Source organism: Loxodonta africana, chromosome 4 (genome assembly GCF_030014295.1).
Source record: "Loxodonta africana isolate mLoxAfr1 chromosome 4, mLoxAfr1.hap2, whole genome shotgun sequence".
Classification (NCBI taxonomy): domain Eukaryota; kingdom Metazoa; phylum Chordata; class Mammalia; order Proboscidea; family Elephantidae; genus Loxodonta; species Loxodonta africana.
The window spans coordinates 130737001-130761028 of record NC_087345.1 but is presented as its reverse complement, the minus strand read 5'-3'; the positions used below and the strand labels follow the sequence as shown (position 1 = coordinate 130761028).

At 36.7% G+C, this 24028-nt stretch overlaps 1 protein-coding gene across 1 annotated transcript in view; it reads right to left on the bottom strand.

Moving 5' to 3' along the window:
* Nucleotides 1-1293: 1293 nt before the first annotated feature.
* Nucleotides 1294-24028, bottom strand: part of LOC100658397 (ovostatin homolog 2-like) — a 45851-nt gene continuing 23116 nt past the window's right edge. The window contains exons 18-35 of the mRNA XM_064285178.1: nucleotides 22885-22987; nucleotides 22197-22425; nucleotides 20626-20755; nucleotides 18958-19076; nucleotides 18206-18257; nucleotides 16769-16852; nucleotides 15846-16022; nucleotides 14700-14781; nucleotides 13737-13893; nucleotides 11475-11549; nucleotides 10459-10624; nucleotides 8798-9009; nucleotides 7585-7794; nucleotides 6865-6989; nucleotides 5595-5685; nucleotides 5149-5217; nucleotides 2633-2735; nucleotides 1294-1688 (exon numbers count right to left, since the gene is read on the bottom strand). Coding sequence (XP_064141248.1) covers nucleotides 1636-1688; nucleotides 2633-2735; nucleotides 5149-5217; nucleotides 5595-5685; nucleotides 6865-6989; nucleotides 7585-7794; nucleotides 8798-9009; nucleotides 10459-10624; nucleotides 11475-11549; nucleotides 13737-13893; nucleotides 14700-14781; nucleotides 15846-16022; nucleotides 16769-16852; nucleotides 18206-18257; nucleotides 18958-19076; nucleotides 20626-20755; nucleotides 22197-22425; nucleotides 22885-22987 — 2237 coding nt within the window. The 3' untranslated portion in view covers nucleotides 1294-1635. The remainder of the gene's footprint in view (nucleotides 1689-2632; nucleotides 2736-5148; nucleotides 5218-5594; nucleotides 5686-6864; nucleotides 6990-7584; nucleotides 7795-8797; nucleotides 9010-10458; nucleotides 10625-11474; nucleotides 11550-13736; nucleotides 13894-14699; nucleotides 14782-15845; nucleotides 16023-16768; nucleotides 16853-18205; nucleotides 18258-18957; nucleotides 19077-20625; nucleotides 20756-22196; nucleotides 22426-22884; nucleotides 22988-24028) is intronic.

The following is a 24028-nucleotide window of genomic DNA, read 5'->3' as shown; positions in this document are numbered from 1 at the left end:
ACTTAACCACTACGCCACCAGGGTTTCCAAAAATAAAATTAGGAAAGTATAATAATAGCCTCCTACCCCTGGATGGTATTATTTAATTAAATTATTATATTTCTTCAGAGAATTTACTCAAAATAGTCCTAGTATTCCTAGGAACTAATAAGATAAATTCATTCTGGTAAAGTTTTTACTGCTTTATAATACGTCAACTTAAATTAGGCTCCAATATCTTTTGAAGTAACTTAAGCTGAATTGAATATATAGGATATATTTTGTTAAACAGAAAGAGACTGGCTATTCTAAAATGAGAAAGAGAAAAGAAATTGTTGATGAATATAGAAAATGATTGAAAGTCAAGAGAACATGAAAAAGAAGGTTAAACATACTAAAGAAGTAAGACTAAACATGCCACAGAAAAATATGTATGTATGTGTAGTTAAGTCTAATAACGAACGTAGTTACCACTTAAGGATTATGCTGTTAAGAAATATATAACAAAGACAAGTTATTTGTCAATCCTTAAAAGTTTATTAAGGATTTTTGTATGGTATACTCAAGTTCATGTTTATTGCAACTAAAAGTTTAATGGGATTAATTCATAAAACTATTATTCTCTTGATGTTGTTCATGAGCACTTAATTAATGACTATGTATTTTTTTGTCCTACCCTTTGATGAGCGCTCACTGAGAAGAGTCTGTTTTTGTTTTTTTTTAATAAATTGTTCTTGTTTCCTTTTCTTTTTTCCTTCCTCTCAATTTACACTTAATCTGGCTCTCACTCACTCTCTCCAAATATTGGAGGATTACAAATTCTGTACGCTGTAATGTCTAACAACTTGAACTCAGAGTTAACAATAATAAAGCAAAGTATCTAGGTTGTTATAAAATGAGGCCCTGAGTTTTCTAGAATAAGAAATGATGAGTGAAGTAGTGGAAGAAAATCATAGACTCAGATACAAAGTCACAGCATTTAATGAAATAAAAAGAAATAAAATCTGACAGGAAGTTATAACAGATTGCAGACTGTTCCAGATGTGATGTGGTTCATAATTCCCAGGTTTGATATAGAAGAATGAGTTTGCTCAAAGCGAACAGCTTTTCACCTGAGATGAGATTTAACAAATAACATAAACAATAAGTAGTGTGTATGATAGGTATAAATAAAGGTATACAAACATAAATATATATATATACACACACACATTCACAAATACACACATACAAACATAAAACCTATATATGTATAGGTATAAATTTGTGTTGTTAGGTGCATACTTATGTATAACCAAATGAAACATTGCTAGTCCTGCACCATCCTACAATCATTGCTATATTTGAGCCCATAGGTATAAATACATGTACATATACATTTAATGACCTATCAACTTATAAAACAAAGATGAAAAAGTGATAAAAGGTACATATAGCTGTAAATTCTTTAAAGCTAGTTTAAAGAAATTTACTAAATCATAAGGGTTATCAAATACTCATATAGTGCACATAGCTCTATGAACCATGTCAAGTGCCAGACGTCTCTTTGTTTTATCCATTCTTCTATCTTTTTTAGGTTTTCTTTTTCTTACCAGCTGTGTTTTCAAAGGTCTATAATATGTAATTGTCTTACCTTTTCCTGTGCATTGTTTTGTCTCACTGGGAAACTAAAACACTAGTGATGTTGTAAGAAACAAGAGCATATTCATCTGGAAAATAAAGAGAAAGTGCACTCTTATTAAGTCTCCAATTTTCTATTCTAAGGTTATGTCAGGAAATATGCACACATTAGATCTGTTCTTCCCAATAATTTTGCAATAGTCACTCATTCCCCCTTCTCCCATTTTACTAATTCAGATATATATTCTCAAAGTTTAAGGCACTTGAAGAAATAAGTTCAAATAGTAAACAACAGATCCAGAATTCAAATATTTCTTGACGAACTCCATGACATTCAATAAGGAATTAATAGTATTAACCTTCCAGAGAAAATTTTTTCATCATTTCCACCAAAACTAGTTGTCATCGAGTTGATGCCTATTCATGGGAACTTCATGCGTGTCAGGGTAGAATTGTGCCCCATTGGGTTTTCAATGATTGATTTTTCAGCAGATCTCCAGGCCTTTCTTCCAAGGCACCTATGGTGGGTGGACTCAAAGCTCCAAACTTTTGGTTAGCAGCCAAGAGTGTGAACTGTTTCCACCACCCAGGGACTCTATGGTCTCTATAACATTTTAGTAATTGCTTTGGAATCCAAGATACAAGAAATCTATCAAAATTTTCCATAACATTCCAGAATATTGAGTACTCTCCTTAAATGAAATTCCACAGAAATGGCATGAAATTGTAAATCTTGGCATTAATAACAAAAACAAAATGACCTGGCAGTTTAGCATGGTTCATATTTCAAGGTGAAGGGGAGCTCTTCCATGTTGTATGAAAAGAATGTTAGGTGTTGAAAAACTCTAGTAATTAGAAAATAGCCCAATCAGAAGATAAATTATGGAAGGAAAACATTCAATATACAAAATAAAAACATATACTGTTTAGTCTTTGTAGACCAAGGATGATTTTGGAAAATTGCATAGCTCAGGGACTCTCAGATATAGTTATCGTGTTCAATAGCCTTAGGACATGGTTGTTGCTTGCCTACCCTTTTCATAATAATCATAGACCATCACTGAAGCTGGCCGAATGTTGGACACAAGGTTGCTTTGCTCAACAGAGAAAGTGAAACTCTTTGCTGTACCAAAAACCTGTAAAGACATGAATTACAAATACATCAGGTCTGCAAAAAGAAATTCACTGAACAAATTATTTCCAAGAAAACTCATGATTTACCCAATAAATGAATCTAGGGTACCATTATCTTATATAATGGCAAAATAATAATGAGTTAGTATTAAATTATACACACTGTTAAGTTATAGTGCTTATATTGAGGTGCAAGGCATTCAGTTGTAAGAATTAACGTCAAATGTAGGCATTTGTGTGTGTGATAATGATGCACAGATAGAAACGATGGTTCTAAAACTCATGTCGCTCACCCTTCTTTGGAGTTCAGGTCAAACTATAAAAGACTTATACATCTACTCTGTAACCTGACTATGTTAGATGCTACGAGGAATGAAAAACAGAGACGATGTTCCTAAACTTAGGAAGCACCCAGTCAGGGAGCCATGGCATATATGAAATAACTTGAGAGTTAAGAAGGAGAAGATAATCAGTGGAGCGGAGCATGGTCAATTTTTAATACTACTTAATTAAAAAATACATATTTATTTTGTCATTGAGGATATACGCACCAAAACATACGCTAATTCAACAGTTTCTACATTACCAATTAACTACATTGACTGCATTCTTCAAGTTGTGCAGCAATTCTTACCCTCCTTTTCTGAGTTCTCCCCCTCCATAAACATAAACTCACTGCTCCCTAAGGTTTCTATCTAATCTTTTGAGTTGCTGTTGTCAATTCGATCCTATACAGATAGTTCTTAAAATATCATAATGCTCAAGCAGACATTTTTTGCTAGTTAAGCTATTGTTTGGTTTTAAGAAGACTTTAGGGAATATTTTTTAATTCAGTTTTAAAGATTATCTCAGGGCAAGAGTTTCAGGGGTTCATCCGACCTTTATGGCTCCAGAAAATCTGGAGTCCATGAGAATTTGAAATTCTGTTCATTTTCTCCCTTTCAAAGGAGATTCTTATATAAAATGTTTGATCAAAACCAGTTTTTCTGGTCTCATGGCAAAGGAGGTGGTTGTTCATTGAGCAAGGTAGCCACACATTCCATATCCTCCTTCTATTCCTGACTCTTCTTCTGTTGCTCCAGGTGAATAGAGACCAGTTACGCCTTGGATGGCAGCTTGCAAGCTTTTAAGATCCCAGGCACTACATGATGAATTAGGAGGTAGAACAGAAGCACTAAACATGTTATTAGGCCACTTAACTGGGATATCCCATGAAACCATGACCCTAAACCTCCAAACCAAGGAACCAAATCCCATGAGGTTTTTGGTTGTACATAAAGAGCCTCAGCAGAAATGCTTTTTTTTTTTTGTCATTGTTGTAAGAATGTATTTATCACACAACTTTTGCTAATACAACTCTTTACAGGTGTACAATTTATTGAAAGCAATTACAATAATCGGCTGTGCAACTCTATCCTTAATCACTGCAATTTTTCCATCAACATTAACCCCCTGTTTCCCCTCCCTCCTGCTCCTGGTAACCACTAATAAACTTTGGTGTCTACAGATTTGCCTTTTCTTGTTTTCTTATATAAGTGAGGTCATGCAAATTTGTCTTTTTGTGATTGACTTATTTTACTCAGTATAATGTTTTCCAGCTCCCTCCATATTGTAGCACACATGTATCAAAATGTCATTTCTCCTACTGGCTGAGTAGTATTTCATTGTATGCATGTACCACGTTTTGTTTATCCGTTCATCTGTTGATGGGCATTTAAGTTGTTTCCACCTTTTTGTTATTGCGAATAATACTGCAATGAACCTTGGTGCACAAGTCACTGGGTCTCTGCTTTCAAGTCTTTTGACTCTATATGTAAGAGTGGAATTGCTGGGTCATATGGTAGTTCTATTTTTAGTTTTTTGAGGAACCGCCACACTTTTTTTCACAATGACTGTGCCATTTTGCATTCCTATCAGCAATGGATAAGGATTGCAATTTCCCCACATTCTTCCTAACATTTGTTATTTTCTTTTTCTTAATCTTAGCTACCTTACCCATTGTCATCGAGTCGATTCCAACCCATAGTGACCCTATAGGACTGGGTAGAACTGTCCCATAGAGTTTCCAAGGAGCAGCTGGTGGATTCGAACTGCTGACCTTTTGGTTAGCAGCTGAATGCTTAACTTCTACACTACCAGCCATCCTAGTGGGAGTAAAATGGCATGTCATTGTGGTGTTGATTTGCATCTGTCTGATGGCTAATGACGCTGAACATCTTTTTATGTGTTTGGTGGCCATTTGAACGTCCTTTTTGGTGAAACGTCTATTCAAGTCCTTCGCTCATTTTATGATTGTGTTAACATCATCAATTTTTGACAAATCCTAACAGGTATATCTATAAGAAATAGAAGCATCCATTTACCCTCAGAGGAAAAAAAGAAAAACACAAAAGCAAAAATTATTTTTGAACTTACATTATCCAAGTAGAAAAGAACATGGCCACTCTTGACTTCAGTCTTCATCACTCGGCCATTGTTTTCAAGCTTTGAAGAAATTGACAGGGAATGATAGGGATAGATATTAGAACTAATAATAGTACTATTCCAGAATTGAATGATTCATGCTTTTTATTTAACCAATTTTCAGGACTATATTTTATGGAATGATCCCATAGTGTTGGAATATTTTGATAAGCACAAGTAGGAACTAGATAAAGGGATATATTATGCACTATGAAGGATTATGAAGGAAATGAATGTTACTTGCTACAAGTTAAGAACACCATCCCTCCAGTATTACAGCAAAAATATAAAAGTGAACCCTAAGTTTTTTTTAAATGAAGAGTTCAGTTTTTCTAACCAATTGTTTTATCTATATATTATATTATTTTTTTGTCCTGAAAGATTGAGCTATTATTTACCTCCTCAAGGGATGACATGACTGGAGTAAATCCTGATAGCATTTTTACATCAGCAATGATCATATTGGAGTTATTGCGAATTCCAGTGTAGCTGAAATTAAACAAAACACAAGAACCCCACTAGTTTTCTTGGTGGAGATAGTATGTCAGCAGGTACTAATTGAAAGGCAAAAGCTAAAAAGGAAGGAGCTGAAGAAAGCCATTCTCAAACAACTAAAGATAGTCGCATCCAGAGTGATGGTGGATGAAATGACACAAAGTAACATGGTTAGAGCAAATGATAATTATCTGAAACTAGAATCTATCTCCCCAAACCCCTGTTCTTAAGCTTATCTGAAGCCTCAAAGTTAGGACTTATAAACAAAGCTTATGAATTTTTATTATAATAACTTATGTTAGCTTTAGATTTGCACAACACTTAAAAGAGATCTTTGTTTAAAAAGCAGGAAGTTAAAAGAATCACAGAGTGGGGACGTTCCCAAGAGATCTTCTTGGTTATGCCCCTGCCTCTGGGTAGGGTTGCTGGGACTCGAAGTGAAGAATTCCACAATCTATTTAGTTGCTATCTCATCTCTGGTGTTCAGTCTATTTTCATTTAGAAATTCTAAGAAAAATTTCCCAAATTACTTTCACTCAGAGTTTCCCCATATATCAACTAAGCCTAAAACCTTTGGGAATCTGTAAATAAACTTCAATTTGAGGGGATTATTTTATTATTCTACTCTGAAAAATAAAAATCTAGTTATAGAGGTTATAAAATAAAAATTTGTGAGCTTTATACCATAGGCCCACATGTGCTTGTCTTTAGGAAGAAAAATAGTATCTCCATTGTCCAAAACTGCCAGTGCTTCTGTTCAACAAAGTCTAAATATTGCTGGAGTATTGGTGGGGAAGAATGTTTCAAGTTATATTTGCATAAAGCTAGCTCTGATCTAGCTTAAGGTGTACTGAATTGTGGTGCCCATTGTCACAGTTACCAAACCCATAAAACTCACTGCCATCAAGTCGATCCTGACTCATAGAGATCCCGTAGGGTTTCCAAGGCTGTAAATGTATGGAAGCAGACTACCATATCTTTTTCCAGCAGAGCAACTGGTGGTTTTGAACAGCCAGCCTTTCGGTTAGCAGTTGATTGCTTTACCCACTGTGCCACCGGGGCTTCTGTCATAGTTACTGGTATTCTTAATTGTTATTTTACCACTGTTTAAAATCTCTTTTTGATATATTACCATCTCTAACCTGGGAGCTGAAATCAAAACGTGGCGCTTACCTGAAAGTCACTGTTAGGTCATAATTATTCTGAAGTGTATCTGAAGAGTTTTTCTTTACTATTTCCAAGGAAAGGGAAAATCCAGATGCCTTCTTAGGTACTAGCACATTATACCTAAGGGTGGCCTAGAAAGGATAGAAAATAATAAGAAAACCTATCCATTTATCCTATAGTAAAAACTTAAGGACCTATTATTAATATACTTTAGTTCACATGTTTACCATCAGGGAATAAGGCTAAAATGAATTTGCTTAGTTTTCAGGAGACACAAGAATCTTTAACAACATAACTTAATGAAGACATCAGAATGCTTTCTAGCAGTGATATTCCTCAAGAAACTTCCCAATTACTAAGCTATAATTTAGGGAGTACCTCTTCATAAAATAGGAAACCCTGGTGGTGCAGTGGTTAAGTGCTATGGCTGCTAACCAAAAGGTGGCAGTTTGAATCCAGCATGCACTCCTTGGAAACTCTGTGAGGCAGTTCTACTCTGTCCTATAGGGTCACTATGAGTCAGAATTGACTCGATGGCAATGCATTTGGTTTTTTTTTTTCTTCATAAAATAACTAGACTTTTCAGCAACCAATTAGAAATTATCAATGAGGAAAGATATTCATGAAAATATGAAAAGTGGCAAGATAACACTTCATAAATAACTGAATGGATAGCCTTAACCTTATAGGAAACATTCATTTCCCTCTTGGGTAGATTTATATTACCTGGATAAATGTACAACCTTGTCCTTCCACATCTACTGTGTATTGTCCATGTGCTTTTGTTAGTTCTGAACGCTGGACCAGCAAGCGGTTGTCACTGTTAACCTGGAAAATCTCACTGGATTCTTCGCTTCTACAGGTGACAGTGTTTTGGCCATTAGAGAAGGTGAGCTTCATGTAACGAGTTACAGCGAGAAGACAGACGGCAGTGTCCTGCACAGACCAGTACAAGCCATGATCCTAGCTCTGTTATTAGTCGTCATTTGAGTATTAACTCTAAGTCAATTCACAGACATATTCTTAAGACAGATCAACAGGGCACCAAGAAGCAATATTCTGAACAACAGAAAAATATATTTGCATGCGCTTAAAATTTAAATGAATTTTAATTCAATAAGTCTTAATTAGCTTTTAGTTTTCTAGAGGATTTTATCGAAAATAAGCTCTGCTGTTGAAAATAGTGTCAAATCTTTTCTAAAAGTTAAGGTGTTATATAATTCAATGATCTCACAGCTTCCTTGGGTAATGCTCATACTCAATCATCTTCAAGGAAGGGAAGTCAGAAGAAGGAAAGGATGCTGGGAGATTTACTAACATGGTTTTACTCAGAAACTAAGCCTGAAAATAAAAGGGGGGATGAGGGGCTGAGAGTGCAGACTTTCTTCATGGGAATGAAACTGCCTTTCCTTGCATTTTCATTTTTTTCCTATAAGGAAAGACATAAATCATACCCATTTCTTCGCTACACAGTCCATTCATCTGCTTTTCCCAATGTATAGACCACAAATATAGAGAAAAATCTTTCAGTTTTGAAGTATACCTCATCAGCAAAAATGAATTCTTTGTTGACATGCAGTTTGACAATAGTGTCATCAGGTATCTAACTTACCATCAACTCTCTTGCTTATGACTACAATCTCACTAGACTTAGATTCTTTTTTTTACTGGGTAACTGCAAATATAGAAAAAAAGAGGGTATATATTCCTTGAAAAGGGGGCCTTATTTTATTTATTTGCATACAGAGACATTCTAGTAGAGCGCTTGATAGACAATAAAAAAAAAATAACCACCCAATAAATAATTAATGACTAAATAAAACAGGATTTATAATATCGAATATTTTACCTCTCAGTGATTATCTTTGTGGTCTAGATTATTATAGAGTAGCTGCTTCTACATTACACATACTGTTATTATTAAGCCCACATCAATCACCTGGGTGGAGGAGAAGCCTCCATGGGAATTCATCTGCTGGGCAAGCCATTGCACAATCTTACTAGCATAGGTGAGGTCAGGAGTTTTCCTGGAAATGACAGCCAGGAGCACATAGCAGGTCTTCTCAGTCTCAGCAGAAGGGGCCCGAGGAAGGAAAGAGGGGGATTCTTCTGTCTTAGGCTTCTTTGCTCTTTCCCAATATACCACATTATCTGAGAAAAAGAGAGAATTTTTACACAATCCCTCTTAACAGTACTGATTACAAACAAGAAGGAGGCAAATTCCATTCTTGGCCCCAAATAACAACTTTCTAGGGTCCAAAATATTACTTGAGTTTTGCAAGCATTATTTTTGCTTATGGCATAGTACCCATACTTAATTTCCTTTACTTCATTTGAGAAGAAACTAGCAGAAAATAGAAACAGGGAAATAGAAAATATATAATGATCTCTAAAAATAAAAGGATTTTATGGATTAAAATGAAATCGGGAAGTCCTAACCTCTGTACCTATAAGTAGTATCCTGTTTGGAAATAGCGTTTTCTTTTATGTTAACGAGTTTATACCAGAGTAGGGTGTGTCCAACTTAATATCTTCTAAGTGGTGTCTTATAAAAAGGGAAAACAGACCCAGAGAGATACACACACAGGAGGAAGACAGATGTCATACCAAGGAACACCCAGGGCTACTGTCTTTGTCATCTACTCACAAACCCAGTGCCGCCAAGTCGATTCCAACTCATAGCGACCCTGTAGGACAGAGTAGAACTGCCCCATAGAGTTTCCGAGGAACGCCTGGTGGATTCGAACTGCTGACCCTTTGGTTAGCAGCCGTAGCACTTAACCACTATGCCACCAGGGTTTCTCTTAGCCATTTAGTTTTTTTATAATACTACAAGTGGACGGTTTTAATAAAGACACGTTTATTTTCTCACAGTCTAGTATGCTAAAAGTCCAAATTCAGGGCGTCAGCTCCAGGGGAAGGCTTTCTCTCTCTGCTGGCTCTAGAGAAAGGTCCTTGTCATCAATCTTCCCTGGACTAAGAGCTTCTCCATGCAGGAACCCTGGGTCCAAAGGATGCGCTCTGCTCCCGGCACTGCTTTCTCGGTAGTATGCGGTCCCCAACTCTCTACTTGCTTCCCTTTCCTTTTATCTATTGCAAGACAGAAGGTGGTACAGACCGCACCCCCACAGAAACTCCCTTTACATTGGACCAAGGATGTGACTTGAACAAGGGTGTTACATCTCACTCTAATCCTTTTTAACCACGGGCAGAGATTATGATTTATAACACATAGGAAAACCACAAAATGGAGGACAACCACACAATACTGGGAATCATGGCCTAACCAAGTTGACACATATTTTTGGAGGACACAATTCAATCCATGACAGCTACCATGAATGACCTACCCTTCCATAGAGCCGATGCCCCGGTTTGCACTTCTAGCCTAGAAAACTGTGAGACAATGAACACTTATTCTTTAAAGTCACCCGCTTGTGAACTTTTTTTTGTAATGGCAGCACTAGGTAACAAGACAAGAGCCACTGAGAAATTCTCTAAGATAAATAGAAACAAACTGCTGAAGAAAGGGTTCCTATACGATTGCTAAGAAAGTTTCATCACTTTTTCTCTTCAGCAAAAGTAGATAATAATACTTACTTATTTTTGTTGCCGATTGATCCAGGATCTGGAGTAAAGAGTCCACTTGCTCCTCTTTTCCAGCTAATGCAAAAGCGTAAGCTAGAATTGCATGATTATAGCTGTTGGTGACACCACTTTCCAACGCCTCCTCTAGGCAAAAGAGCCCGTTTCGTAGAATAGGAAACTAGTCAGGAGAAGAATCAGATATTTTAAAATAATACTTGAACATTTTGTAAATTTGCTGAATATCTAAAATATTCATTCTCTGTAATGTATATAGTAATATATTCTTGAAGTCTATTTCACACATAAGCCTGTTCATACACACACATACATATTAAAGTTCAGAAATATTATCATAATAAATTTGAAATGGCACTATTAGTAAGCTCGAAATAAAATTTAAGTAGTAAGAAAATGAAAGGTTCTATATCTGATTTAGTAATATTTTAGTTCATAATACAAGTTTCTTCCATGTGGCAAAGCGTATGTGTTTATTATTAGACCTAAGACATTTTACTCTGATACCTAAAATAGAGGTTTACATCCCTAAAGATGATTTTTGAGATATACTAATAATCCTGAAAATTCCTAGTATCTTAGTTTAGGAGGAGAGTTTGAAATCAGATAATCTGACCTATGTATTGGAGACGTAGCTAGGATGAACTCCACTCAAGCAGAAAATGTTTACACACATAATTTATAACAGAAACAGAACACTAAGCTGTGGCTATATCTAGAGCAGGGGTTCTTAACTTGAATTTATGGCTGAACTTCAGGAGATATGGAAATAAATGCATGAAAAATCTGTTTATGTGTGCAAGTATATATTACCTCTAGGGAAAAAGCTAATAGTAGTCCTCATAGATATCTAAGAATCAAAAAGTTTGAATTGCATTAATTCAAAGGGTGAGAATGATCAAAATGTTCTCTTGATGTTTCACCCAGTCTAAGAATTTCAAATGGCTCTGAACTCATTGACTCTTGAATGTGCATTTAGCTGACTGGAATCAAAAGATGAGGGGAATACATACAGTGAGACTGAGCCCAGCTTCAAGAAATGCTCCAACAATATATGCGGTCAGTAAAATGTCCTCTTCATCTCCACCCTAAAAACAGAGTAATAATGAGTCATATAGGAGAGCAGAGCACAAAATAATAGCCATTGCTCTGAAGTGAAACTAGGCATACAAGAAATACTGGCATGAATATAATTACTCATAAAACACTAGAAAATGTGTAATTTTTTAATTAGATGATTGAGTTGTGTTTGCAGTAATTCATCAAGATTCAGTACTATAATGAAATAAAACATAATAAAATTAATCCCAAGTATACTTAATGACATATAATGACATATATAGTCATACTTATATGACCCAGTATTAAATGTGCATTCCAAGATATTCATACGACCTTTTGACTCTATTTGATATTGACTTAAAAAAAGCAAAGAATTTCTGATGGGGTGGGACAGGTAGTTGATGGGAAGCTTCCTGAACATCCCTGGAAAGGTACCCTAGGAAGTTACAAGTCAAGCCTAATGGGCTTTTACAGTGTAAAATTAGAATAAATCATTTGTTTTATAAATTGACTGTGTATCAAAATTCCCTAAGGAATTAAAAAAATAAAATACCAGAATCCACACAAGAGATTCTGATTCAGAAAGCGGGAAGAAGATACAAGGAAGTGAATTTCAGTCAAGGCTCTAGTAATTGGAAACCCTGGTGGTGCAGTGGTTAAGTGCTACAGCTGCTAACCAAGAGGTCAGCAGTTCAAATCCACCAGGCACTCTTTGGATACTCTATGGGGCAATTCTACTCTGTCCTGTAGGGTCACTATGAGTCGGAATTGACTTGAGGGCAGTGGGTTTGTGGTTTCTAGTAATTCTAATGCAAACAGCATTCATATTGGCATTTGGGATCCACTGATCTAGTCCAAACCTCTAATTTTCTCTATTTAAGCAAAAAGGAGTTTCTTTCTTCCTCAGAAAAGAAATATTTCTGGGAAGTTTCATTTTTAAGGTGCAAACAACTACAGATGGTAGAACCTAAAATAAGGTAGGGGGCCCAAAGCACACTTAAATTCTAGCAAGTTGTATTGGCATTCCTCTTTCTTGTAAATTTCCATTTTCCTCTTGCTTCTTTGTCTCACACAACACAACACACACATATTTCATTATGGAAAAAGGATTGGATAAGCTTAACAAACCAAAAAAGCATTTATATTGAATCCAACAAGAGGAAAGATGTGGAGATCTTTTAGAAGAGCACATGGAAAAGCCTGTGATTCTCCTAGGCAGGAACAAGAGCTCTTGTCCATCAGGCTCCTCCCATTGTGAAGGACACGCTTTGAATAATTTAAAGACATTTTCCCACACCACATAAGAGTGAAGCAATTTGAAACAATCTGCATTAAATAAATACCATAAGGAGTTGCTATTCATCCATATTTTGAAGTGAATCAGTTTCATCAGTTTTATATTCCAAAATCCAAGAACAGGAGTGGTGATTATGAAGGAGAACATAGAGGACAAGCCCAGGATATTTCAGGGTATACCAGAGCATATTAAATATTATGGTAGGGGATTTTGAGCATCCAGAAGGAAACACAAAGGTTACGAAAATAAAGTACACAGAAGGTGGGATGGAGGTGGATGGCCTAGCTGCATCTTTTAGTTACATCTGATTTTTCTCTGTAAATTTACTTTGAAGACCACTTTCTTATCTGCAATGAAAAGAAGTCAGCAGAAAGGGAGAATGTACAGTGATTTATATAAATATAGACAGGGAAAGGAAAGAGGATTGGTATAGCCACATTTCACCTCGTTTGCATTTTGGCTTAGGGCAGGCTTGGCCTTTATGCCCTTCTTTGAGAGAGTATTGGAAGAGCTTGCTTCATTGAAACATCGGTTACTAAATACTCCTCCCAAACTTTCTTGCTATCCAAGAACACTTATAAATTACTTTCTCAAGTTCCCCTCTCTTAATATACTGTGTGATTCCAAAGGTAGGTTTTCTCTCTAGGTTCCCTATCTCTCCTCTCTCCCCTACTTCTAGCTTTTCTACTGCAATGGACAGATTCTATGGAAGGACTAATGACTAAGGCAAGTAAATAGAAGATTCATGAAGAGTTATATGTCAGCTGTGGTTAAACACACATACAGCAGGAATGATGCTATTGACTAATACACCACAGGCCTATGCTACAGAATACTCAGATTATGAAAACCAGAGACAGGGAAGGTAGGCAAGGCAAAAAAGCAAGGAAAGCACAGACGTCTGTTAGTCTCCTACCTCCCAGGCGTTGTTGAAAAGCTTGCCATCACTTTTAAAGCAGCCATTACTTTCCTGCCTGCTTGAAAGCCAGATCAAGGTTTGTTTTTGAACTTCTTCATCAATGTAAACATATTTCTTCATTCCCTCGAATGTCTTAAAAGTAAGGGTAGTGAGCCTATAATGCAAAGCACCAAAACAAAAGGTAGGTAAAAAAAAAAAAAAGAAAGCTATACAACAAGTTCACCACCATTGTTCCCTTTAGGTAATGGATGAATCCAACTTGTCTAATGTAGGCTGGAACCAGTCTTTATTGATAGTATTTCTTTCCTTTGGGTCAATAAATGTTATGAATAGTGAGAGTTAGACTAGGTAATAGCCAATATGTTTAAGTTTTTGTTGTATAGCCCATTAGATTATCCATGCGTGGAGACAGATTAAGTGCAGTTAGGTGTTATGGGGCCGTCTAGTCTGGCTTACTTGAATCTACATAGGACCAAACCAAAAAAAAAAAAAAAAAAAGCCAAACCCATTGCTGTCAAGTATATTCCCACTCACAGCGACCCTACAGGACAGAGCAGAACTGCTCCACGTGGTTTCCAAGGAGCGGCTGGTAGATTCAAACTGCCAACCTTTTGATTAGCAGCTGTATCTCTTAACTGCTGTGCTACCAGAGCCTACGTGGGACCCAAGAAGCACAAATTAATATGTGCCATTTTCTATGGTGTTCACCAGTTGCACGAGCATAGGGGGTTGTCATTAAATGATCAGGTTGCTAAGTAAATTGTCAAGACACTGTAGGTATATTGTTGCACTTGAATTAGAATAATTAAGTCTTTTAGTTTTATCTGATTCTTCTTTGCAGATTTACTTTAAAACCCACTTTGCTTCCAAATCCCCATTGACCTCAAGCTTCCTCACATCCTGCCAAATCTTTCCCAGGGAATTTCTCCCATTATTTAAAACAAAATTTTCGTCTCTCACCATATGTTTCCTTGCTGACTCCTCTGCCAAAACACACTATATGAACCATCAGAGTTTTTGAAAGCCAATTGCTTTTGGTAACCTAAAATACAATATTGAAGTAAATTACTTTTTAACCCAAGAAAGTTAAAAGAAAAAAAATGGTGTAATGAATGACCTGGGCATAAGTTACTAGGATGATCATTCAAATTTCTGAAACTTAGGTTTTCTACCCATAAATGTGAAAAAGTAAGTCCAACATTATTGGTTTTTGATGACAAATAAGATATCATATGTGAATATGTCTAGCTCAATAACTGGTTCATAAGTGGCAACTGTTAATTGCTTAGTACTCTTTCCCTTAAGGTTATTTTACTTCATTGTTACCTTTCTCCAAAGAAAGCCCAATAAAATTTTATCTGCAAACTTTGTCTTTAAGACCACATTTTACAAGATTTATATGTTCTCCCTCTACATATAAATCAGATCATTTCAATTCAATGGAACACGATCAAGTAGACAAATACAGAAATTGAAAAACGAGCCATATACAACTATTATCAACAACAACAACAGTGACAAACAAGGTATTTTGGCAAAATATTGTTGTTGGTGTTGTTAGGTGCCATCGAGCCGGTTCCAACTCTTAGCGACCCTACGTACAACAGAGCGAAACATTGCCCGGTCCTGAGCCATTCTCACAACTGTTGCTATGCTTGAGCCCATGTCTGCAGCCACTGTGTCAATCCAGCTTGTTGAGGGTCTTCCTTTTTTTTTTTTTGCTGACCCTCTACTTTGCCAAGCACGATGTCCTTCTCCAGGGACTGATGTCTCCTAATAACATGTCCAAAGTATGTGATACATAGTCTCGCCATCCTTGCTTCTAAGGAGCATTCTGGCTGTACTTCTTCCAATGCAAAATATTAGGTGTTTAAAAAAGAACTGAGTTCATAATTTTAAGCTTCACAGTTCTAAGTAATGAAGTTAAATATTTGGACAGTGATCACATAAGTTTTGAAAGCATTGAAGTCAAAAAGAAAACGTAGCGTGGACTCAGAGCACCTCAGTTAAGATCCAGTTTTTCATCAGACTACCTTATAATTACATCTTGGTGATAGTAATAACTAATTTCATCTATTTATGCAGAAACCACTTAAATCTTCTCACCACTAGATAAGAAAAAGGCAGCTTTAGATTTAACTTCCTCCGTCAACTGTTCAGTAGATTTCAGATAGTCAAGGACATGGGTGTCAGATGCTAGTAGGGCGATGTTCTGCTCTCCACATCCATAGGGCATTTGGAGAAGATTCTCCAGGTTCTGCATTGCAAGGCCAAGAATATCCCCTGAAATTAGAAAAAGTGATAATCAGAATTGCTTCCAATTTGTCATCTCAGCATTTATAACCGCAGATAAAGAGGCATTAATGGGAGTAAAGAACATTTGAAATTGAGTCCAAAAACAGTTTTCATGACTTAATTCAAAATTCTAAAGAGAAGGTAGCCATAAAGGGTGAATTAAAGGGATTTCTGGTAGGAAAAATACTTCTGAAAAGCTCAGATTCTCATTACTAGGGTGAGGCAGTAGTTAGGGAGGTGTTTGCTTATTTGCTTGCTTGCTTGCTTTTCAGAAACCTTACGAATGGGTTCCTTAAAAGTTGTATTCCACGCCTTCCCAAAAGGTGTTAATGTTAATCTTAGACAAAGATGAAGTTTGCCTTTTGTAAAAGAGATTTCTCCTTTTACTAAGGAAATTCCCAATGTCTTGAACAGGCAAAGTTTATTCTGATTCTCTAAGAGAGGAATTCAGTATTTCAGGTTACTGGGCTGTAAGAGAACACTCTGTTTTCTGAACACCATTTATCATCTACCAGAGCTTATGTTTCACAGGGACACACGCTTGGAAACAGTATTAAAATCCCTTTAGGTCCTGTACAGAAACAAACATAAAGGATGGTCCTGAACAATAAGTTCCTCCAGATGGTAGCTGCACAGAATCTCCCCCTCCTGCTATTTTGAGGATTTTGTTTTTTTGAGATCACCTCCACCAAGATTTTCAAATCGTTTTGAAACACAAAATTTAATCAACTTACCCACAACAGTGAAAAAGGCCCTGGCTGATCCTTCTACTACATTGTTGGGCAAGTCCAAAACTACCTCGTTGGTAGCTTTGGTACCTGGAAAGAAAATATAGACCGAAAATAACGTGGCAACTTCCTTCCATAAACAATAACAGCAGGTCTGTAGGACAAACATATTAGCATTCAGGTTCCATTATTTATTTTTATTTTACAAGTTGCTTGTTAGAAAACATAAAATTGAGGTTTTGAGCTAGTTCAGAATAACCATATATTTAAAAAATAATATGTAAATGATATGTTAGATCATGGCCCCATTCTCAATTAATTTATGGTGTAAATTGTTGACGGTTCAGCTGTTAATCAAAAGGTCAGAGGTTTGAGTTTCATCCAGAGGCAGCTCAGAATAAAGGCCTAGTGATCTACTTCCAAAAAATCACCCATAGAAAACCCTATGGAGCACAATTCTACTGATACACATGGGGCCACCATGAGTGGGAATTGACTTGATGGCAACTGGTTTTTTAAACTTATTTCATATGTGAAATAAAGTGTAAAAACTACTGACTATAACATATAAAATAGCACACACACAAGATGAATTTTGAAGGCTCCTATTAAGCATGAAAATCAGATCACCATTACGACAATACTCTTGATGGTCATAAAGCAGGAGACTGAGAGGCAGTGATTTGCCCATGGGCTGTCTCACCCTAAGAGTACAAAAAGTGAATAAATAAATAAAAATAAACCAAGCCCCTTGCCCTTAAGTTACGGAGTAGAACTGCTCCACAGGGTTTCCTTGGCTGAAATCTTTATGGAGGAGCCCTGCTGGCACAGTGATTAAGAGCTTGGCTGCTAATCAAAAGGTCAGCAGTTCAAATCTACCAGCTGCTGCTTGGAAACCCTATGGGGCAATTCTACTCTGTCCTGTATGGCCCCTATGAGTCAGAATTGACTCGTTGGTGACAGGTTTGGTTTGTTTTTTTGGTAATCTTTATGGAAGCAGATCACCAGCCTTTCTTACTCAGCACTTTGGGTGAGTTCGAGCTGCCAACCTTTAGGTTAGTAGTCGAGCACAAATTGTGTCACCCAGGTGCCTTAAGAGTACAAAAATAAAGATCATGTTGTACATTATTACGTATAATCCTGATTTCTCACTATCCAACACTGTGTGACAAGAGAAGCCTAGAATATAGACAGGAAAAATAGGCTGAAAGAGACCAAAGTCACAGGTGAATTGAAAAGGTCGCATAAATATACTTTCTGTTTGCTAAAATTATACAATGAAAATAGGGCATGAAATAAAGTAATCCCCCATGAGGAATATAGAATAAAATTGCTGAGGTAGATGGTATGCTAAGTGGACTAATACTCAAGAAGAGGAAATAAACTGACTCTGTTGATATATTTCCTTTGGAACTAATTTGACCCCCTAAATAATCCTCTTACCTTCTGTACAGATAAGGAGACTTTGAGTCATTTCTTTTTCAATACCTTCAGGCTGTCAACAAGAAAACAAACAAACAAAAAAGCATAAAATAATGACAATAGGTCATGATTCCATAAAGGTTATGACAGTGCAGCATCAGCTCACATAGGCAGCGCTGGTATGTGTTTGTGCCTGGGGGAAGATCTATTCATTGCCCCCTTCTGTTTATATCTACACATTGCCGTACTTTATCAGCACCCATTTTAGTGGTAGGACAAGGGTGTCCCCTGTGTTACTGTGGGACACTCTCAACTCCTCCAATTCTTTGTAGAATCTTAGCTCAGAAACAAATAAAAGTGTTTTGTATAGTAGGAAGGCGTGAAAGCCCAGAGAAGAGCGTTCCTTTGATAATCGTTGATGCTTTTTTTGAAGATGATGGAGACTGCACACATTATCTCTTGGATTTGGGAATCAATTACAAAAAAGGGAGGGAAAGAAATAAGTGTACAGGAAATATCTTGATCCAGGTGCAAATGAAAAATTATCAAGTCTTGTTCCAAGTATTAAGTTGCATTATCTTGGGTCAGTTATTAATTTCAGAAACTGTGAATTTCATTGCTGTTTTAATTCATTTAAAATGGCTTGTCTTGTGTCAAAAGTAATCATGGCCAATTAGCTAATCCTTTTCAACAAGAATGTCTTTTAATGTCTAACCTCTCGTATACTGTTTATTTCTTATCAGGAAGAGCTTAATAGCTTTGCACATACGTACCTCTACCAGCAAACTTTTGACCACGGTGTCTTTCCATCTTAGATTTTGCTGCTCAGTTGCTTGATCCGGGCAAGCACTACTTTGTTTGGATTCACCAACTACAGTGATGTTCACTTTACCTGGAAAACATCCCCAAATATAGGTTAAATTGACTTTTGCCCTTTTTGTAACAGGAAATTATTAGAATCAGTGAGCCATTTCTTGAATTTGTCGAACTATGTCCTATCATCATATTGATGCCTAGACAAAAATAACTTATTTCTTCACTTCCTAGAGATAATTTGGTATGTTCTGCTTTACCTATTTCAAGATTTCATATATTAAATAAGTGATCATTTTATTTAATTAGAATATAAGAAATCTTAAGGAAAAAAATAACTTTCTAGAAAGTCATCTAAGGCAATTCCTTGATATTGCTTGTTTGTACAGAGTGCATATGACAATATAGTCAGGTAGCATCAGGTAACTAGGGGTCCTAGCTTTGTTCAAGCTCAAACAAAAATAGTAAATTATGATACAGTGGAAAGGACACTGGACTGAAATCAAGTGCTAGCAAAAAACTGGAAACCCGTTGCCATTGAGTCAATTCTGACTCATAGTGACCCTACAGGACAGAGTAGAACTGCCCCATAGGGTTTCCAAGGAGCACCTGGTTGATTTAAATTGTTGACCTTTTGGTTAGGAGCCTGAGCTATTAACCACTGCACCTCCAGGGCTCCAACAAAAAATCAGTTGTTCTTAATTTCCTGTGATATCATATGCTATATAATCGAAGCCAATCTTTTGTCTCCTTTCTTATGAAAATTAGGATACCAAAAGATAATTCTTTAGGTTTAATATTACTTATATACCCATATACTTTACCAATATACTGTAGTTTTTTCATTTGTTTGTTTTGCCTCATTTGTTGCTTGTGTCCTCCACTTAATTGCAGAAAACTATGCAAGTCGGTACAGCATCCTCTCTCAATTGCCAGGGTAACATTTTTTGAAAACCTCATGTAGTAGGAAATTTGAGAAACTTAAAATCTTAGTAGGATGAATCTTGAAAACATTATGCTGAGTGAAGAAAGTTGATCACAAAGGGACAAATAATTTCATGATCCCACTTATATGTAATACTTGGAACAGGCAAATGTATAGAAACCAAAGTTTAATAGTGGTTACTAAGGACAGTAGGAAGGGGAAAGAGGAATCACTGTGCAGGAAGCATTGAGCTTCCGTTTATGGTGATGGAAATTTTGGCAATGGATATTTGTGATGGTGGCACAACAACTTGATTGATGTGATTGGTGTCAATGAATTGTATACGTGAAAAATGATGAATTGGCAAATGTATTTTATCTATATTTTTACAGCAAAAAATATCTAATAGGAAAAAAAGGCTGAGGCAGACCAATCTCACAGGTGAACTAAAACGATTTCATAAATACACTATTTTCTTGCTAAAACAATGAAAATGGGAATAAAATAAAGAAAATTTTAACAACAAATTTTAATTAGATGATAAAAACAAGACTTTTTAAAATGGAGAATAAAGGAAAAAATAGAGCTAAAAATGTGAGGGAGAAAATTAAGTTGATATAGAGGATATAAGGCAAATAAATAGAGACAATAAAAAATGGGCTGGTTTTCTATGAAAGATAGGAGTAAACACACAGCTGCTTACCCAGTTTCTTAGGAATAATAGTCCACACGTACGTTTTCTTCTCTCCAGCTTGAATAATCTCACTACCGTTGCTTTGCAGGGTGTTACTACTTGCCTCATAATTCTCAGATGCTTCCAAATGAACAGAAATCTGAAGGAACAATCAGGCAATGTGGATAGCACTTTATTTTGCTGTTACTATTCCTCCCTTCTCGAGAATAATCTGCTTTATCTATTTTAAGTTGGCAAAATTGAAAGGTACCAAATGACTTGCAGTGTGATGGATCGCTTTTGTGTGGCTTTTCTCGCCTTGGTCTTGTAACTTTCAACCAAGTGATTGGGTGGAACTGTGCAAATAGGGTAACTGTGGCCTATCAAGGGCATTGGTCAATTTTTCATCCCACTGGGCTTGAAATGAGCCATTCTAGAGGCAGGAAGGAGAGGATCTCACCATCACTAAGAAAGAACAGCTGGCAGTGAAGCATTTCTTTTGAACCTGGGATCCCTGCGCTGAGAAGCTCCTGGAAGCAGGAGACACGTAGAGAGAGAGAGACAGACAGCTAGATGTAACACTGAAGGTAGTGAAAAATGGTTGCAGAGAAACAGCAACAGGAGACCTTGCAGTGGGCTTCCTGGCCCACGGAGCAAGAAAGCTGAGTGTCTTTGGGCTGAGGCTTACTGGTGGAGTGAGGTGCCTCTGGGCACTTATTGGCAGAGCTAGAAGAGCTTTATAATACTTGCCTGAGCAGGACAGAGGCCCAGAGGTCAGAGAGAAGCATGCCTGTGGCATGGCTGGGAAGAGGCTGTCCAGGTGAAAGAACTGTATTCTAAGTGTCCCCAAACCTGAACTGTAACCTGTTTACTTCCCTAATAAACACCATAATTGTGGGTATTGCCCATAAGTTGTATGGCCGTTGCAATGAATTATTGAACCCAGCACAGAAGTAGAGCGTGCCATGGGAGGGACAGTTGGTATCAGAATTGGTAAAGATGTCAAAGAGAGAAGGCATGTCTGACCTCTGTCTCATGGGAATCAGCCTTGAGCTGTTGATCTTTATTCTCCTTCCCCCTTGTGAAGTTAGAGGAGGTCAAATGCCTCCTCCACATCATTTTACATGACTCTTCACACAAGAAGATATACATGGTAGAATGCACATCATTGTGAGATGCTATTCTCAAAACGAAAACGCCAACAGCAACAACAAAAATGGTTGCCATGGAGTTGATTTCTTCTCATGGTGACCCCACGTGTGTCAGAGTAGAACAGTGCTCCGTAGAGTTTTCAATGGCAGATTTTTCTGAAGTAAATGCCACACCTTTTTTCTGAGGAACCTCTGGGTGGACTCTTAGCAGTGAACACACTAACTGCATTATCTGTTTGCACCACGTGGGGATTCTGTGTCGAAGTAGTACGTAAATCACTGCTGAGAATTAAAACAATTGTTTTTGTTTGAGGAATATGGGAACACGTATAACTGCTTTATAGTCCAGTTTTGTATTTGGGAATACAAGAGAATATAGCAATGTGCAAAGAGATATTAAATATTTTCACTTTGTTAGATTTTGTCCTCAGATCAAAGGGAACAACTTACCTCTGCACATGTATCCAGGTAGCTGAAGACAGTGACAATCAAATCAGATTGTTCATTTCGAACCATTGAAAAGGGTAAAGTAGTTTCAACAAAGAAAGACTGAAAGACTTTCAGAGTAACTGTTGATGAAATGCCAAATCCAACATCACCATTCACACAGAAGCCATTTGCCTCCCATTTGGTTATAGTATCAGGAACGAGGAATGAAAGATTTGCTGAACCTGAGGAACTACAAGGAAAGATTACTGGTAAGATACATTCCTTCTCTAAACCAACAATCTGTATTTACTCCACGGCAAACAAGAAAAAGTATTAACTGCAGGTTAAAAAAGAGTTATAGTGTGGACAGGGCATTAGATAAAAATCTTGATAGCTGAATTTCTATAAAATTTTACTTTAAAAAAGGCCACATTTAATTTTCACAATTTTTCAAACATCGTATTTTTTTTAAAAAATTGAGGCAGCTTACATCTATTTGCACAAAATTAATAGATGAATAGTACCTGTTGAAAACATAGAGGAAAAATAATAAAATTCAAAGTGTGATCATTACATGCAAATGATTGCTATTACTTATTTTACAAATATGGTACTGTTTCATTTATCCAGGATTAAAAGTTAGGGAATAAAAACAAGAAGAAAACATAAATAAAGACACATAGGGGAGAGAAGCATGTTAAAGGCTCACTTAACGCTGACGAGGTCCCAGATCCATGTTTCTGGAAAGTTTGTTCTTACTGTTTCCATTATAGCCTGTTCTACATATCCAGAATTCTCCTCCAGGGTCTTACCTACTAAAAGAAAAGAAAAATGATTTATTTGGAGAGGATAATAATACATTGCTCAACCACACACACCTATATGTTAGGTCTTTAACTATACCTGCTTAGTGTGAACCGATATAGGGATTTATCCCCAGGGCTCATTGTCAATCAGTGTACATCTCAACCTAATTATTAGCATTTCAGTGCTCAAATCTCCCCCATTATAAAACAAAACACAAAAAGCAAACAGACAAAACAAAAATATTCAACCTACATTGTTCCTCCACAGCCAAAATTAGACAAACTTATGTCTATTTACTCCAGTTTCTCATCTGACATTCTGGTGTCTGTCAGAATGCAATCTGGTGTCTACCAATTCTACTATGCTAATATTACCTTTCTATCACCCTTCTGTCAGTTTGTTATGCTGTAGTGACTTGTGTGTTGCCATGATGCTAGAAGCTATGCCACTGGTATTTCAAACATCAGCAGGGTTACCTATGATGAACAGGTTTCAGTGGAACTTTCAGACTAAAACAGACTAGGAAGAAAGGCCTAGCCTCTACTTTCAGAAATTATCCAAGAAAAACCTATGGATCAGAAGATCAACCAACATAGTGCTGGAGGATGAGCCTCCTATGTTGGAAGGCAACAATGGACTCAAGCATGTTGGCAATCTTGACAACGGTGCAGGACCAGCGTTTTGTTCTGTTGAACATGTGTTCACCATGAGTCAGAGCTGACTTAACAGCAACTAACAACAACAAAGACAATATTGCTTTTGCTAAAGTTGCCTATGACATTCATATTGCTAAGTCTTATGAATAGTTTCTTTCATTTGCTTGGCTTGTAGGTTGCATTTGACACTATTCATTACTGTGTCCTTTGCAAAATAGTCATTCTTGTTAACTTTCATAACACGACATCCTTGCAGTTTTCTTCTCCCTCTTCCGCCACTCCTGAGTCTTCTTGGTAATCTCTTCATTCTTGACTTGTTCCCAAGAGCTCCGAATTGGGTCCTCTTTTCTTTTTACTATGCACTGTCTCCCTCGTTGATATCTTTGCACA